Genomic DNA, 18,913 nt, shown 5'->3' on the forward strand with positions numbered 1-18,913 from the left:
TATTATGACCAGTACAAAAGATCTGACACTGAGATTCAGTTACCCGTTCTAGTGCTACAGGATGAGGACTGTCAATCCATTTTTGCTTCACTCTCCAAGTTTCATCTGAAGAAGCAAAACTTTCCTTTCTTTCCCAGAGGAGGCTGATGTAGATGAGCTCAGGCTCTGGTTCGCTGCAATCCCATGTTTTGTGTAGTCCCTTCAATCTGTTTTTGTCTTTCTCTCTATTGGACTTCCACAAACCTTGGCAAACACCTGAGCAGCCAGGGAATCCTAAGCCACCCCAGGGACTGCTACGTAGGCACAGTGTTGCTGGAGAAAAGTTGTTTGTCTTGTTTTCCTTGAAAAACACCATAATTTCACACATAATTCTGTGCTTTAACATGATATTTCCTGTTGGTTCACTCTGCTGTACATATAGCCGATGATTCTGCAAATAGCAATATATCTAAATAAATTTCAGGATGTCTGGAGACCAGACAATAAATGCATGTGGATAGGTCATCCAGGTCATTATGAGGGTTAAAATAGAACAGGAAATATTATTGCAAAGTTATAAGACTCTGAATGTGTTGCAAAGAAACTTCTTGGCCAGAAAAGTGATTTTTTTTTTTTCTGAATAACATTCAGAACTCAATACAAAAAGTTTGGGTTGTTAATTAATCAATTAATGCTATAGATTTATAGTTAATTCTGTAGTGCCTGGAGTCCTGCAGAGGGGTCTGAAAGTATCTAAATAATGAAAAAAGCAACACTCCATTCCTGCAGTGCAGGTGGACTTTCAAAAGAACACAACTTTTCCGATATTTGTACCCCTTTTACTCTTCTGCACTGTCATTCTTTAACATGCATGTGATTTTTGCAGCCACGGGATGGCATTCGCTGCTGTGCAAAGGGTCAGTGAAATTGAAGTGGAGTCTGGCCAGGATGCTTCCCACCTGCTGAAAGGGGATATTTCATCGAAATGGTAATATCTAGACCTCAGCATCCACAACCCTGAAGGTTCATGTTTTTAGTGCATGGTCACTAGGGCCTCAATAGATACTTATCTTGCTTGAGTTCAATAAGCTGGGGACGAGTGAAAACACGGAGCAGTAATTCCAATGTGGGACACCAGCAACTGCGTAAAACAGAGCAGTTTCCCTTCCACGGTTTATGGAGTTACAGTAACTCTTTAATGGCTTTACACAGGCCCCTAATTTACTGCTTGTTTTCCCACGAGGACAGTATACAGAGGAGGTGGTGACACACGGGATGACAACGGGGGATAGACGGCCAGAACGTATAACCACGGTGAGTGATAATTGGATTGCAAATGTCAAAGAGTGTGGTTGGGAAGTGGAGTATATCAATCCACACGTACTTCTCCCAGTTGTGAAATGAAAGTTAAGAGCAGGGACAGTCTGCTACAAGTAGTTCCGATTTATAGAGGTGAGTTTGAAGGCAGTGGCAAGCGGCACCCAATTAACTTCAGTAGAGATGTCTAATGCTACTGGTAAAATGACTGGATTTGGAGTGATGAGCAGGAGTGTCAGACTGAGAGACAACTCAGTAGGGCTATTAACCTTCTGTGAGATTGCCCTGCCAATAATGCGGTCTGGGGGACAATAAAACATGGCATGAGACAATATGCGTAGCTCGCTACCGCAAGACTGATATGTTGGAGAAGAACAAGAATTTTCCTAGAGTCATTTTATGTGCCTCCAATTAGCCCGCGATAGGTGAAGGGAAAGAAAGGGGGGAAGCAAAAGGAGTTCTTCTAATGAGTTGCTTTGTGGATTTTTAGCAGACGAGGCTCGAAGAGGAAAGTTGTAGGAGCTGCTTTGCTTTTGAGATTGCCTCAGGAGGTGCTAAATGGGCCAAGCACCTTGTGGGAGATATCTGTGAGAACGCTCTGGATTCCCAGGAGCTCTTGTGCAGTTCCATCAGCCCCAGTGCGTGAGGCTGGATCCCTCGGCAAGGGGAGCGATCGGACACGTCAGCCGTGCGTGCCCATCCCAATGGCCAAATGCAGCCGTCAGACGTGCAGACTTTTACTGAGGATGTGGTGTTCTGGCCATACTGTCACTGCTCCATTTAGGAAAACACATACAAAATACGCAGGTAATACGCTTGTTCTCTTAAACTGCATCTCATTTGAGAAAGGGCTTAATTCACGGGTTATTGATCTGATAAAATACCTAAATCTTATTTACAGACTCAGTGGGACAAAGGCTGTTTGTGACTCAAGAGAAGCTGAACTTCTTGCTTTGCTACATGAGCCTGGTGAATCTGTATGCCTAAGAAACTTTAGAAAATAGAGCATGAACCTGTAATTCATTGAGCTACTGATGTTTAGGGCTAATGGAGCATATTGCACAAGCAGAGAAACAGGAGGGGTTCTCAAGCTACAAAATCTGGAGATGGCTCCCTGTCTAGACGGAGAGCGGAGGGGAGGGAAGGGAGACCAAATTAGCTCTGCAAGAACCAACTCAGGTCCTCAAAAGAGCCAACTGCTCCGAGTAGGGTAATTTGCTCTGCCAAGAAGCAGAATAAGTGATTAGTTCATGCTGAGCACCATGCTGCAGCAGCAAGGATTTCCCTCAGTAGCTCAGTAGCTTACTGAAAATCCGGCGTGCTATCACCGGTTAGATCTATCACCAGGCAGCCCAGAAGTGCTGCAAAAACCAGATTCCTCTGTATGCCTCCAATGTCATTAAAAAGCCACATATTTGAATGGATACTTTCACACTGAAAGTTGGGTATTATGAGAATTAAATGCCTGAAGAGAAGACTTTGGAAACAAATATTATTTACTTTATCAAATATCATTTCCTTGCTGAGATAATACGGTTAAGGTTAGAATGATTTTGTACAGTTGGGCTATATGCAATGGTTTGTAACAACAACAACAAAAAAACACTTTAAGATCCTTAACTGTGGATATGCTTGGTAAATGCCAACAGAACATGATAGGCTGGGCTTTACTATTGCAGCTAATTCCATAGGAAAGAAAAGGGCCAAAGCTGCAACACATATGGAAAGTGGGAGGATTGTGAAGGCCCATCCAACAAAAGGGTTTGGTGCATGAAGACAGGACGACATTGAAGGAAACTTCACACCCATCAGCTAACGATCTTATTCCTTTGGCTTTGGACTTCATTTGGGACGTGTAATTCACCCTTCGTGTTGTCATCCACATCACCCAGGCAGCGGCGTTCACTCCACACCATTAGGACATAGCTATATGAAGCACATATAGGTATACACATACACCTGCCACACGGCAAAGCGCGGCCTCTGCTCAGCTCAGGTGTGCTGGCTAAAACCTGTGACTTTGTGGAAATTTGTTGAGTGCTTTATGAACTGTGGCCATGTTTTTTGTTTTATTTTAAACCATGCCAATGTAAAACCTCATCTTTAATATCTCTCTCTTTTTTTTTTTCTTTTTTTTTCCCAATAAGTCTATAAAATAGCTGTTTGGCCTGGAAGGTTATGAACATATTTTTATTTAAACCATAGTTAAAAGAAAATCTCAAATCTCAAAGAAAAACAAACACATTTGAGGCTGTGATGCAAAGTATTAAACTATTTATTGGATCTTCAGATTTTGTTTATTTATTGCTCTTCAGAAAAGTTGAGGTCATAAATTGTCTAATACAATAATATTTGCATTTCTTACTTTCCTGGGGAATGTGAGAAAAAATAACACACTATTTTGATTCTGACATTTTTTCAAACAATTATTCACATTAATCCCTGCTTTTCAATATTTAGAATATTCCTTGCCAAAGAAGGTGCTGTTTTTTTGCCAAAACACAAAATATTCTCTAGAACTAGCATAACATTTTCAACTTTTCTGTATCATGAGGTTAGCAAACAGCAATATTGCATTTCGGAATGAGGAGATTAATCTATTTCCTGACAACTGAAATTTGCTAGTCTGTGAGAAAAAAACACTGCTTTTGAGGGGAGATTTCATAGCACTTGATGCTTCAGGGCCTTTATGCTTTTCTGTTTAAATCAAATTTTCATAAAAAGCAAAAGAATTGTTTGGTCTCTGATTATTATCAATCTGAAAGTCAGATAAGAAAAGCATTAAGATTCTTATGTTCCATGATAATGTATTTAGGGAGGAAAAAAAAAGGTGTCAAATATGCTTATTAAACTGATTCTCAACCTGATTAGAGGTTTTCTTACCTCCAGGCTTCTAGTAAATACTTCAAATTGTGTCATGTTACAAATTATGCTCAATACTCAAATCTTATTTCTCTACATGTCATAAAAATGCATTTTGCCACAAGAAATTATTTTAAAATAAATTTTTAAAAATGCAGAACCCCATGTTTTTGAATGCTATTTTCCTACCCTTTCTTTTATGTCTTTTTGCTCAAACACAATGTTAAAGGATTATGCAGCAAAGGGGACAATCTGGTCAGATAAAAGAACAGATAAAGAGGGAAAGATGAGGCACTGAAGGGCATTAAAGGCTATAGTGAGAAAGCTGTAAGGGATGTTAGGGACTCAAAGAAAATTACAGTATATCTCAGGAACACCAGATAAAGAAGAAATTCTCACCAACTATCTGACCTAGTGGGGGCAGTTTTGGGGAAAGAAGCTTTTATTATGTTATCAACACTAGAAATTATGAGACTGTAGAGAAGAAGAACATCAGCAAGATGGGCACATACACACGCGCAACATAAAAGTGTCAAAAAACCTGGATTATGTGATACCAGACACGCAGACTCACAGGAGCAGAGCTCAGGAATAAGGATGATTTAACTCTAATGGAGAAAGAAGATTGACACTCTACGGAAGATAATAAAAACTGACAGAACTCGCCAAAAGGAAGGGTAGTTCTAGCTTCTCTCCTTTCTGAGGTTTCATCCGTGGATCTTCTGAAGCCCAAGCACTCTCCTGCAGAGCCTGGTGTGTGAAGGAGGGCTGCCTGCTGGGGCCTGACCCGGCAGGACTGGGCTGCAGACGGCTGAACTGGCCTGGTCGGGTTCGCATGGATTTGCCTGCAGAGTCGTTAGATTTGGTGCTGCGTGACAGGCAGGTTAGCAGCATAGGAGGAATTTTAAAGATGCTTTGAAAAATACCTTAAAATAAACTTTTCTCTTTTCCAAAGAGATAACAAGCACAAGTTATGAAGAATTGAGTGTAGATCATCCAGGGGAAAGAAAAAAAAAAAGACAAATGGATGCAAAATTTCTGCAAGGGCACACTTTTTAAATGCACATTTTAAAATGCTGAATCAATTAACACATATATATGAGGATTTCCCAAGAAAATTCGCACTGTGCTCAGATAGGATTTTAGTGTGGATGCAATGTATTTCTTGGCAAGGAAGAAGCTGCTCTCCTGCCTTAAATGCTCAGTTCTCTCTTAGCTAGGAAACCAGAAAATGGAGACATCCACAAAATGTATGTGTGCATGCATGCTCATGTGCCTACACACTTACAGACATGAATTAACAGGCTGGCAACTGATGGGTCCTGTAAATGCCACAGAAAACATGATATAGCACTGAAACAGACATGCTTCAGACAGCACAAAGACTCTCCACATCGAGAACAGATTCAAGTCATGCGACAGATCTCCTGCTGCTCTTCCAGCAGATTAAAACACGGGTACATTCATGAAACAAACGGGAAGGTTTGGTAAACCGGGATGCCCTTCACAATGCCGCTTTGTCCAGCAGAGCATGGAGCGTGGCACAGGGCTCTCAGGAGACACCGTGACAGGATATATCAAACCAATTTGGCCTTGGTAGGTGGGCTCCAATCACTAAAAAAAGGAGCTACAGATCTTAAGAAACATACAATGAAGTAAGAACCTGTGAACCCTGAGCTAATCTGTGAGCTAATTCATCAGAAAGAAAACGACATTAGAAGAACTCCAAAATCCTGACAGAAAAGAACTTGGTATAAATTAGCCATAGAACTTGCCGACACAAGCTTACCTTTAAGAAATGGTCTATAGAATGAGAAGGAAAACCATTAGTACATCTTTCTCTGCCTCACTCTCTAACTCTCTTAAGTGTGTATTTAACACATGGGTTCAGAGCTCTTTTTCAGACTATACAATAACGCTTGGTGTTTTTATAATACGTTTCCATCCCATTTGCACTGATCCAATGCTCTGCCATTCCCTAGTTGAGCACACAGATGACAGAGGTGTTTGGTCCATTTTCAATTGCTTTTATCTCATATATTAACTCATCTACTTTCAAACACCACTAAGACATGGAAGTTTTTTGTTAAAAGTGACATAAGTAAGTTAAAGGAAAGCTAAAAATGGAAGGAAAAACTGCAGCAAACTCAGTGTGGTTGAAATAAAACCTCTCCTTCCATCTACAGAGATGTAAAGTTCAAGTCTAACCAGAATAGTGAAGCTCTAAGTCGACAAGTGTGTTAGGTGACGTGGGAATGTTTTCTGTCCTGGTCATTGTGGATGGGGAATCCAATCTGCCCTTCTCTATAAACTGCTAAATCAAACTGCTGTAGAGCCTGGTCAGACGTCCCCACCCCGCAGCGTTAGCTTGTGTCACACGCTCTCGCCTGATGCAGTGACCACGGCAAAACGTGACTTTCTGGCACTGCTGGATTCGCAGCTATGGAATGCTGAGTGCACTGAAATCTTAACTAGGTCCAGAGGGTTCAGAAAACACTGGCACATGTCTCAGCTCCCAGGAGATGCTGAGGGCTTTGCAGGGTGGCAGCCTGCGGGCGGGATTTGTTCTTTGGCACAATTCCATCTTTTCTGATGTGCCTTCAAAAGAGATGGGAAATGCCTGATTTCCCAGGGCGTGAAGCCTATATGCCAAGCAGCTCCTTCCATGCTCGCGTGTGATGAGACGTTTAAAGCCAAGACCTGCTGCTGGATTGCTGTGGGTCCAAAGGAAGATCCTAAAGGAATCCATTCGATTTCCCAGCACGGAAAAGCCTACAGCACTGTGCTTTGTGGAATTTGATTTCTTCATTTCATGACTGACTGCTCAGGTCAGTGATCCAAGCTCTGGTCCCTCTGCACACTCCTGACACAGGCAAATCGCTCCTTACACAAGACCAAGCCCAAGCAACCAGAATTGTGATTTTCTAAAGAGACTCCACAGCTCTGGTAGGGAACAGGGCGTCAACCAAAGCAACAGTCTAAAACAACTCTCATCTGTAGAGCTCTTCAAAATCTGAACCTGAATTAGTACTTGCAGAATTGTCTGTACCTTTATAGTGGATAAAACCGTAACATTTTATCTAAAAGACTACTAGGTACTAAAACCTGGGTCATACTCACAACGCCTCCCTGGCCATTCCTACACAAACTCAACGTCCAATGAATTATAACCTTGTGGAAGGCAGACAGTATTCCAGTGTGGATGCTGAATCTGTCATCATATATATTGGTGAACTGAGAAAAATCAGATCTCTTTTATGAGCTAAGCAGTGATCAAACAATAAATGAACTATGCCTTTTGTTTTTCATAATAAAATTAAAAAGAAACACAAAACAAATTAAGATAAACTTACAATATGCTTACAAAAAACTCTATAAAACATTTGACTCTTATTTCTGTACCTGCCAAATATCCATGTTTTGCATGTCAAGCTTTGAGGATTTTTGCTGTAGGAAGTTCGCTAAGCCTAGAAGAGAGGACTGCTTTTCTTCATTACTATTTGTCTCCAGAATCAATAGAATGAACTAACCAAACAAGCCTAAGTTTTTCCATTTAATGCAGTCTCCAACAGAGGCCAGAATCAGGTATTTTGGATATAAATGAGGCACTAATTGAACAATCAGTGTGTGTGTGTGTATTCCTGACATCACCTTGGTGATAACATGTCTAAAACGTTTTTAAGGAAATCGAGTCTTGAGATGGCTAAAGAATTAGATGAACAATACCTAAAAAATAAAATATTGAAACCAATAATAAACAGGAGGCAAAAAATAAGCAAAGCATCCTCAGGGATGACTACAGTCTACACATTTTGGGGCAGTTTCATGGACATTTGTAGGACATTTCATCTCTCAAGGCTATCGGCGTTTCATGGAACAACTACCTGAGCATCAGAGATACTATTATTTGATACACACAGCCCCACTCTCACCCTTCACCTTTGGTTATGTCATTACAGTTGTGTGGACATTTCTCATTGAGTATCTGAATTTCACACAGAAGTTTAATGAATTTAAATAGAGATTTTTTTTTAATTCACATTCATTTTGTCTCATTATTATTTTATGATTTATTTAATAACAAAACAAAATTAAGGTTCCCTATGCACGAAGAAAAATGTTATTAAACTCGGTCTTTCTGATGCTTAGGCTTTCTCATCAATGTTATTCTCAAGTCGCTATTTAAAATAATAGAACATCTGGGAGCTATTGAAATTTATAATAATCAAAGAAAAGAGAATGTTCTACAAAACCATCATGCCTTAATTCTTTTGCAATTTAATATTCTTGTTCATATCTTTTGCACAGAGAGCAACCTCGGTTAGCAATTGAACTAGCAATATTTCCAAGGATGGACTTGCTAACTCTTCATCTTATTGGGTCACATTACTTGGAGATGATAGCCCAATCTATGAGGCCACTTATCACTGCAGGCAGACGTAATCACACCGAGCTTTCCTCCTCATTCTGCTGTGTAAGACTTCATGCCTCGATACACACGAGAAGCAGTGGGCAATGTCATATGTAAATCTGGCTCCGAAAGACAGTTTTAACCTGAGGTCATCTCCTGTCTGTGGAAAGTTATTGACCACTTCTGAAAACAGCAACTCAACGAAGGGAAAAACGAAAGAGAACAAAACAAAGCAAATCAGGAAGGAAAGGGCAAATGCAGCGCCTGCCTTTGGAGAACGTTGGTGCAGAAGAGCAGCTCCTGAAGGACTGAACGCCCTGGAGGAAACCTGCACTGTGGCATCCTCAGGACGTGCCATGAAACGCTGTGGACACTGGTTTCCTCTCCACCACTGCATCCAACTGTCCCCCGAGGTCACCCGGCCCCCAGGACGGCACAGGCTGAGAACGACCCGCGTGTCTTTTCTAGGGACTCTTTCCTTTCTTCCCTTTTTAAAGTCAGGCTTCCCTTCTCCTTTCCCTTTCCTTGCTTTTTTCTCCCCTTCGCAGTTGAAGTTCAAAGTGTTGCCAGGCAAACCTGACATCCTGTTGTTGCTTTCACTGCTTCTTCCGAAGCGGCTCTCCCTATGCTTATTTTTCCACTACAAATTCCTTTTAGGCATCCTTGAAATAATGAAAACAGATCACTTATTTTCTTACTTCTGGAAAACATAGGAAAGCATAGAATTTTAAATTCAAGCTGGGAATACTAGTCTGCCTATTTTTTTAATTTCTCTTGCATCATCTAATAATCATCTAATGTTATAAAAAAGAAAGGCATGTGCCTTTGAAGAGATTTAAATCTCAGACAAAATGTTCAACTTTTACCCCAATCATTAGTATATCACCAAGGAAAAATGCACCTTTCTTTGCCAAATGTAGGTATTTCTAAAGCTCTATGAACAAATGCTTATGTGTATTTGTGAGCCAGGATTTAAACAACAGGCGTTCTGTAAAAACAGAATTCAGCCACATAAACCCAGAGAACTTCAGCTTTTAAAATTCCTTTGTAGAAAATACACGAGTACATATTGCCCTACTGCTGCCTATATTCTTCAGAAAACACTGAAGTTTCTGAGAAAGCAGCACACACTTCGGGCATCACCAACAGTGAAGGCTGCAGCCCAAACGAATACGCTCAGAAGTGGAATAAGGTTGTATCTACTGTGTTCTTGCATGGGAGACTTTAGGAAAAAAAAAATGAGGACGATGCCAGGATGCAGCGAGCTGGGGCAATGCTGACCCCTTGGCACAGTTTCTGTGGGAAGACCAGAGAGGCACTGCTGCAATACTACCTAAACCCTGCATTTCAAAACACCATCCTCCTTCCCCCGAGAGCCGTGGTCACCAAGCTGCCAGCCGCACCTTTCCTGTGACGTTCCAGATCAAATTCTAAATGGAAAATGATATTGCTTCCATCAGATTTCCCCTTACAATTACAACTTCCTATTAAAATGAGTGGAAATTTGATTTCTTTTCAGAAGGCTACAATTACAGCAGATAATTATGCGTCCTTCTAATTACTGCTTATAAATACCCACTATGTAACACAGCTTAGAGCCTCCTCCATTAGCGTACTTGCAGTAAACAGAAACCAATATGCCAATATGCTTCATTCAGTCCATGTCATTTTGACACTTACATCAGATATACAAATTTTATCTTCCTTACAAGCCCTTGCACTGTTACTGACATCCTTCTCAGAGCTCTCCCGAGCAGCACAGCAGGCAGATTGATATGGCTTGTATATACTGATTTACTGCAAAAGTGAGGCACTTGAGAGGCAATTACTATTTTGATAGCACTAAGTTGGCTAAAAAATAGCAGCGCTAAGTCAATGCTCTGCTCTCACTTCTCCTCATCAATGATGGTACATGATGAACCTTAGAAGGTTAAGGCTGTCTTTTTAAACCTATTTAAACCTATTGTGTTTGGTTGTTTTATCATTGTTAAAGAGGTTCAAAGTTCTGACCTTGGTTATTAGCAACTACTTTAATTCTTTATAGAGCCTCTAATGAGATAAGTTTTGCACAATGATAAACATTAGGATTTATAAATAAATCTACAGTGCAAAACTTAAGCATCGTGTCAAAGAATGGAGAGATGCTATGGCTACAATTTTCAAAACTGACTGAATGATTTAGGAGCCTGGGCTCTATTCCATCATCAAGGGTGCCCAAGGAATGCCGCCACTTGAAAACCACTAACCTCGAAAACCATCAAGGCGATGAAGGGGTCCCATCTAACTGCAGCTAATCTAACCTTCCCAACACAAAGTTCTGGCCATTCAAAGACCAGCAAACCACCCAAAACTTACCCTGAGACAACACACACGCAGGTCCACAACACAGGCTGCATGTGCTCTAGCTGTGTTAAATAATCCTCAGCCACCAGACTGACTCTGGAGGAACCTCACTTTGCCTTACACGAGGCTGCCTGGAGGTCTCCTGCTCCTCGTCGTGTGTCCCATCTTTCCAACTACTTGCAGGGATGCTGAGACCAGCTTAGCTGCTCTTACTGTGGGACAGACACAGCTGCTCTGCATCTCACTAGTCCCTAACAGGAGACATCCAGATGAAAAACAAGTAATAGCACTATGCAAAATTAGGACAGATTAGAAACCATCTTGTTCAACCTTTGTGAATGAGATGCAAATACTTTTACCAGTAGAATTTGCTTAGTAAGCACTGGAAAGTATGGATATAGCATCACTGTCAAATTCAGGTAGGAAAAAGACAAGCTTATTAAAAATAATTAAAAAGTTGTATATGGGAAGGGTCTGTCAATGTCTCAGGCATGCACTAGGCAGATGGGAGCACAGGTCAGGTGCTAATCAGAGCTTTTCAAAGGGAGCCAGATTTACCCCCTTTCATCCCAGGCAGGCTCTACTGGAGGAAATGTAGGAAATGAAACTGGAAGGGAAACACTGTCCTCCTGGGAGACTGTGGTTGTCTCAGCAATTAAAGCCTCCCCAGGGGGTTAATTACACACATGGAGAGCCCAGCGTTTTACAAAATGTTTCGAGAGTGTCATAAAAATGGCACACGCCTTGGAGAGCTTCGTTGTGAAACAGCAGCAGTTTATGTGGGTTGGTACCAGGTAACTTGTCTTCTAAGAGGCAGCAATGGTTAACATTTCATTAGTAGCTGAAAAGACTTGCTTGCCTATGGAGTTAACTATCATGAAAAGAAATTAGCAGGTCAAGTAACAAATTAACCCTCTGTACTGTGTTCTGCACTACGCCAAAATCATTTTGAATTTCTAGCAAACAAAAATAACCATGGAATATCCAAAAGTATATTTTGCTGTATTTTTCAATCACAAATAGTAATTGAACTGTGAACTACTTTTTTTTTTCTGATATGCAGTATGTCCAAATATATCTTTAACTTGTACAGATTTTAGGCATTTGCCTAAAATATATAGTAGAATTGACTGATTACGTGGGACAATATGGTTCTCTTTTTTATTCTTTACTTCATAAATTGACAAGAGAACAGAACACAGGACCTTCTATCCAAAGAAGAAAATTCACCACAATGTAGAGCAATGTGAAAGAAAACTCATGTGGTAAAACCAGTAGTATACAAGTATAGTACTCCATGAGTAACATTCATATGAGTGTATGCGAGCTATTTATAAAGCAAAACATTCATGTAAAAATAGATTAGGTCTAGAAAATAACTGAGATAGATACCCTTATTAGATGGCAACATTTTACTTGAAAACTGTTGTTAGTAGTTTCAGTAAGTGAAACTTTTAATTCTGATGATACTGTAAAAAACAGAAAAATAGTTTTTATGATAGATCTGAGATCTGATCTGGGGCTTAACTTCAGAGACTGGAAACAGATCCATCCACAACCTCTGGATTACTCAGTGTGCATAAAGTGCTGTCTTTGTAGAAATGGTGGCATAGGAAGGGTCTCACAAATTAACGGAGATATTTAGGAGAAGATGTCACCGACTGTGAAAAGAAATAACCAATGAACCAACCAAAAAAAAACAAGTCCTTTTCCTCCAAAATACTCTAAACCTTTGTCAAAACAGGGAAAGAAGGAAAGAGTTAAGAGTCAAGGGCTATGATGGGCTATGATATAAGATCAGAGGTGGAAAACAAATGTTTTGAGTATCTCTTTTATTGTTCAAGTGCTCATGAGTTGCTACGTACATTATTTCTTCAGTATAATCCAGCAATTCCCATCTTTGTGTGAATCTTTCACACGTCCAGGGAAAAGACTTTCTTGGAATAGGAAATGATTTTAAACATATATTCTCCACTTAATCTTACCTCCAGAAAATGCTCTGCTTGTTGTTCCCGATCCAATTTTCTTGCTGTTGTTGTAATCAGACCTGTAGAAAAAGGGTAATATTTGATTGTCAATATCTGCTGAAAAATATATGTCTCTACTGACCATAAGAAACAAGTTCATTCTTTGAATGCTCAAAGGGAAAAAATCTATTTGAAGCTGTATCAGGCACAGACTTCTTGACATCTGTCAAGCATTTTCTTTCACAGCACTGCCATTATGAGATTTTCTGACTAACAATGAGTCTTTAAAGAAAAATACCATGAAAAAAACTAACTGAAAAATTGTTAGCTGCATATCTACAGTTAACATGCTACATTTATTACAGTGAATAAAAAAAAACCCTTACTAAAGAATCACTATTTGTCTTATGATTAAGTGCTTCAGTGAATCATTTGCATTTGATTGAAATCCTTCCGTAAAAACCTCATTAAAGATTTCAGAGTTCTCAAACAATTAATGGGAAAGGATGCTGATTACTTCTACGCCAAGAATACTTGACAAAGAAGGCTATTTCTGTAATAACTACTTGTATACATAATGATTTCCAAATGTAATCATTCTAATGCATTAAGGGTTTTGTACTACAATTTCATCAATTTGTTCCATGTTCAAACTGATTCTTTAGAATAAGGTATCCTTCCACATGAAGATGATCAAGATTTTTTTTTCTTAAGCAATGCACTTTCAGAAATGATTAACCTCTTGTGAGATTTATATTAAGGAAAGAAATTGAAATGCTTCCAAATTTCTCTAAAGAAATTCTATAAAAATAGTTACTGTTTTTATTTTTTTCTCAGTAGAGATTTGAAGGTCATTTGAGTTATCCCTTATACAAAATGTTTCTTTGAATAGGAAAATGCATTTGGTGCTTTTTTTCTTTTTTCTTTTTTTGGTGACAGATTTTAGTGAACATAAACACAGCAGCTCTTGCTGGGGGTATGTATTATACATCTTTGGGAAGACAATGCCAATGTACAGTTATTCTCAAGAATTCCTCCTTTCTACGACTACTGAAGAAGATAGGAAAGGTGATACTCGCTGGACTATCTATAAGATTTATTTAATCAGACCAGCCAATCACCTACACCTAAATCCATGATGAATCCATTCAGTAGTAACTGCATCTTACATCTACATAATAGTCCCCATAGTCCCATAAGGCTTCTCCACCTACAGCCCTTTACGCAATGTTGCCATGTATTCGGGGGAATGACTCCCAACTCTTTTCTTGAGATGAGGGAGAATTTTCTCAATAAAGATGGGGAAATACTGCTAGGAGTTATGGGACAAGCTGAACATTGAAAATTAAATTGTGTCTCCACACTTAAGCCTCATTCTGAGATATATTAGACTAAGGAAATGACACATTAGGGGAGGCTGGAGAAACCTAACTAACTGGACCATGAGAAAATCTTTGTGCTATTTCTGTATCAGAAAATCAGTTGCTGGCAAAAGGCTAAGAAATAAAAGCACTTGCTATTTCCCATATTGAGCAATTATAATTAGTCAAAATAGTCACAACATATGGGATGGTTATACCCATTACATTTGTTTAAACAGACAGGACAGCAAGGATGAAGAGTTTGTGTCATTCACACTAGACCCCCATGTGTGAAGAAAATGCGGAGATACAGGGAAGTTCCTAATTATGAAAGCAGTTTGTCCCCAACAAAGTGATAAGTGAATATCAAGAAGATATTTCATGGCTTTAAACAGCCCCATTTGTCACTTGCATGATCACTGTGTATATTTGTCAAGCATGGTCTCATCGCTGGAAGGAATATGATCATTTTTCCAAAATCTTCCACTTTCTTCCTCCCTGGTAAACTACTATAAACTAAATTAACATTTTCCTTAAGCCAGGAACGTGTAGTGTGCTCATCATTTTGCTAAATGTTACTCAGACCTCGCTGAAATACTAGTGAATGCCCAAACACTGTAACCATGCAGAGAGGGTTTCACATTTCTTTTGAAAACAAAGAGGTAATATTTGAAACTGAATTTTATTAACTGACAGCACTTATTTTTACACTGGTAAACAAAAATGATCTCAGAAGCATTACTGTAACACTTTTTTTTTCCCTTTTTCCTCTTCAGAGGAAAAGTCCAGAGCTTTTTAAACAGCAGGTCTGCACCCCTGCAGAACTGAATCCCCTACTAAGTGGGTACAATCATACGGCAAGTCCCTATGACAGAATTGTACATATTTCAAATGTAATGGATCTTAACAGTCAGTCCTGAAGGCAGGTAACTACAGCAATCAAACATAACCATCAAAACCTTAGACCAAACACAACCGCCCTACTGACAGTCAATGCCTTTATACACAGCTCTACAATACCGGTTATCAGACCTGATCCTGAGGGACGGTGCCTGCACAGATGGTTTGTTTTTCCTACAGTCTTATGTATATTTTAAAGACAGTTCATAGGATCATAGAATCACAGAATGCTTAAGGTTGGAAGGGACCTCTAGAGGTCATCTAGTCCAACCCCCCTGCATACGCAGGGACACCTAGAGCACGTGGCACAGGACTGCGTCCAAGCGGGTTTTGAAGATCTCCAGAGAAGGAGAGTCCACAACCTCTCTGGGCAGCCTGTTCCAGTGCTCTGTCACCCTCACTGTTATTTTTTTTTTCCTTAAGCTCCTGTGGAACAGGAGTGTCCTACAGACACTGATTAGATCCCCTCTCAGCCTTCTCTTCTCCAGGCTGAACAGGCCCAGCTCCCTCAGCCTCTCCTCATAGGGCAGATGTTCCAGGCCCCTGATCATCCTTGTGGCCCTGCGCTGGACTCTCTCCAGCAGCTCCACATCCCTCTTGTACTGTGGAGCCCAGAACTGGACACAATACTCCAGACGCGGCCTCACCAGGGCTGAGTAGAGGGGCAGGATCACCTCCCTCGACCTGCTGGAGACGCTCTACTTATACTACCAACTGGGTGCAGCTTCTATGTAAGTAACATTTCATATAAGTAATTGGTCATTTGTGTGTACAGCCCTGGGCTCTCTGGTTTCTGCTCCTGTACACTGCAGGACTCTCCTATCCAACACTCTTGGTGGCCCCACCGCATACGCTCGCTTTCATACACATTCTACTACTGAGACAATACACATATCGGTATGCATATGCACTGAGTGTATACACGCTATACAACAATAGTGTTTAAAAGCACACATGGATACAATAATTTCTCAACTACTTGATAATAATATCTATTTAATTATGGCGATGCATTGGTATGATTTAGAACCTGGCCTTTTCAGATTATAAAAGTGCCTTTCAAGGAATTCTGCTTATGACAAATCACCCAAACTGAAAACAGAAATAATGTTACCAGTAATGTGTAGGACTCCACATCACTTTCCCAGACCAGCCTCAAAGAAATCAGTTTAATTTCATGTGTTTTATGAGAACTGTGATGTGTGCCACCTGTATTCGATATTCCATCTCATAAAAGCGTAATGGTGTAATATTTAGCAGGATATAGAACATTATATTACAGATCCAGGGACAAGAAGAAACTTGGCCTTGCTCAAGAGAATACACCTCAACTTTGGTTCTTCTCCAACTACATTAAATCTTCATACTCTGTTGTTATCAAAAGATATTATCTAAAGAAAATATCTCCAAGAGGAAAACATGCCCAAGGAAATGATGTTGAAGATAGATTTTGGCTACACTGCAAGTAATGATATAAAATCACAGGGAGCCAATGATAAAAAATGATCTTTTTTCTCCCATCTTCAGTACGTGTGGTAGTTCCTCCGGATATGGACATACGGACAGTTGTCCACAACCACCCGGGAATACCAGGCATCCATGACCAGGCAGCTATCACCAAACAGCCACAACCACTAATTAGTCTCAGAAGTCATTCCATGCCTCTCAAATGGTTTCTCTCAAATTTATGAGGTAGCATCATGATCTTGTTAAGAGCCGAAGATATTTATCACAGTAATCATGAAGAATCATCACAGCTTTGATGATTCTTTAAGTATAGCCATGAAAGCAAACAGGCAAACTGAAATAACTAGAAAAGTTAATTTGTAGTAAAACTATCAGCTTGAGCTTCTGATGCAGTGGGCAGGAGGGCAGCTCCCTCAGCACAGCTGCTGGAGGCCTTGCTGAAACCTGCAGCTCCAGACAGCTTCCATGATATCGGATGCTCACAAACAAGATTATGTGATTCTTTTCTTTGACCTTATGACTCAAAACATCCTCTCTCCTTGCATCCTAGCAGATTCTTTCCTGAAACTACATAATCCAGCTGTCTTCAGAAGCTCAAGAACGTTCCTCGATCTGATTTTTCTGTCTGGAGATGACCATATGTTTTTCAATAATTCACTTTTCTGCAAATCCTTTTACTTTTGGTATTGGAATATTTCTCCCACCCTAAATAAATGAACAGTTGCTGTTCTGCTTGTGTTCCAGACTTGGGAAATAAGGGAAGCTCTATGAGCTCACCCTGCATGACAGGTCCTATCTAACTGTGGGACACTGCGATAAGAACTGCTGGCTGGCCCTGACTGAGAAACCTCCTTACAACACCGCACTGTCCCCTGCATGAGACCATCACTCCCTCCTGCGTCATTCTTCTGCAAAAGAAAACTCAGCATGTGGACACAGAGGGACCGGGAGTGTCTTTCATCCCATCTCTGCATTCGCCAGACCAGAGAGCCTGCGATGAGGGCTGTGCTACAGAGCAGTCCTGCCTTACCGTCTAGATGCAGCCCCCATGGAATAAGGGACCAGGACTCAGGAATCCTGACACTTTAACCAGCACCAGCCTATATAGTTTTCAGCCAATACATCATCTTGGAAAGAATTCACCAGTTGTTAGAGCCCGATCATTGGATGAAGGCCCCTGACCAACACTGAGCACTAACTCTTGTGCACATGGATTCAACACTTCATAAATGCAAAGAGAGAAAATCAAATGAATTGAGTGACAAGATCAAAGCTCATGCAAATTATTTCACATTTGCAATGGGTGAAACATGCAGTTGTTTGAGAGCAAATGAGGAAACCTAGCTTACTTTTCTGATCACATTATGGCCATAGGTCTGATTTCTTAGAATTAGTCAGATGTGTGTACTCGTGGTTGCATGAACATGTATATGTAAGATTAAAGACGACATAAGAGTTGGAATAGTTATGAATTCATCAATAAGACCAATTCCGTATTAAAACAGTTTTGCAATTTAGAAAACTATATTTTTATTAATAATAATGTGAACAACCTTGAACAACCTTCAAAAAAGGGAGCTTTTTGGTTACGTTATTTGGTGCCACCTCAGGTAGTTTTAGCTCTTTGAAAGTGACACAATGCTCTCTCTAAATTGGGGCTTTTGTGAAATACTGTCTGTTGTCTAAATAGTAGTTCTGCTTGGGTGCTTAAACATATGGCTATACAAGTGTCTATATCTGAGAAAAATACAAAGCACATATTACCCTCTGATGAAATGCAGATAGTAGGCTCAATGCAGAGCAATTTTGTTGCAATCAAAGGAGCTACACAAATTTATGCTCGCTAGGAATCCCTCTCAAATGACTGCAATCTTTGCATTTCTTACTTTTATTCAAAAATGCATAAAAACCAACAGAAAATTACTGACTTATTTAACATAAACAAAGCAAAGCAAACAAATTTATATTCAAATGCAATCTGGGGTCAGCGCCTTCCATTTCAAAAAGCTCAGTATCTCTATTTGCATTTGTATATCCAAGTTATTCCTTCTTCGGAAGACTGTGATACTGTCATTTAATCCAAACTTTAAACTCCAATTGAAGAGCTCCAAACTTCAAATTAAATTTTCACATTTTTGCCAATCTTTATCAAACTTTGCACTATAAAGTACTGAAAATGTAAACATATTTTATAGGTTGGCCTAAAGCTAACAGAGATACTTATGTTTATGCTTTTTTATGATTAACTTGTCAAAAAAGATGGGGGTAGCATGCAAGCAAGATGAGAATCTTGCGAAAAGCAGACA

The 18,913-nt window shown here is 39.9% G+C and overlaps 1 protein-coding gene across 4 annotated transcripts in view; it reads right to left on the reverse strand.

The window, feature by feature from the left end:
* FAT3 (FAT atypical cadherin 3) overlaps positions 1-18,913 on the reverse strand; it is a 378,200-nt gene that overhangs the window by 107,992 nt on the left and 251,295 nt on the right. For all 4 annotated transcript variants that reach the window (XM_088522315.1, XM_088522316.1, XM_088522314.1 and 1 more), the window contains exon 4: positions 12,898-12,959. In XM_088522315.1, the coding sequence (XP_088378441.1) occupies positions 12,898-12,959 (62 nt within the window). The remainder of the gene's footprint in view (positions 1-12,897; positions 12,960-18,913) is intronic.

The sequence above is a fragment of the Tinamus guttatus genome, unplaced genomic scaffold (genome assembly GCF_059628265.1).
Source record: "Tinamus guttatus ecotype Peru unplaced genomic scaffold, ASM5962826v1 Tinamus_guttatus_pri_ptg000150l, whole genome shotgun sequence".
NCBI classification, from domain to species: Eukaryota; Metazoa; Chordata; class Aves; order Tinamiformes; family Tinamidae; genus Tinamus; species Tinamus guttatus.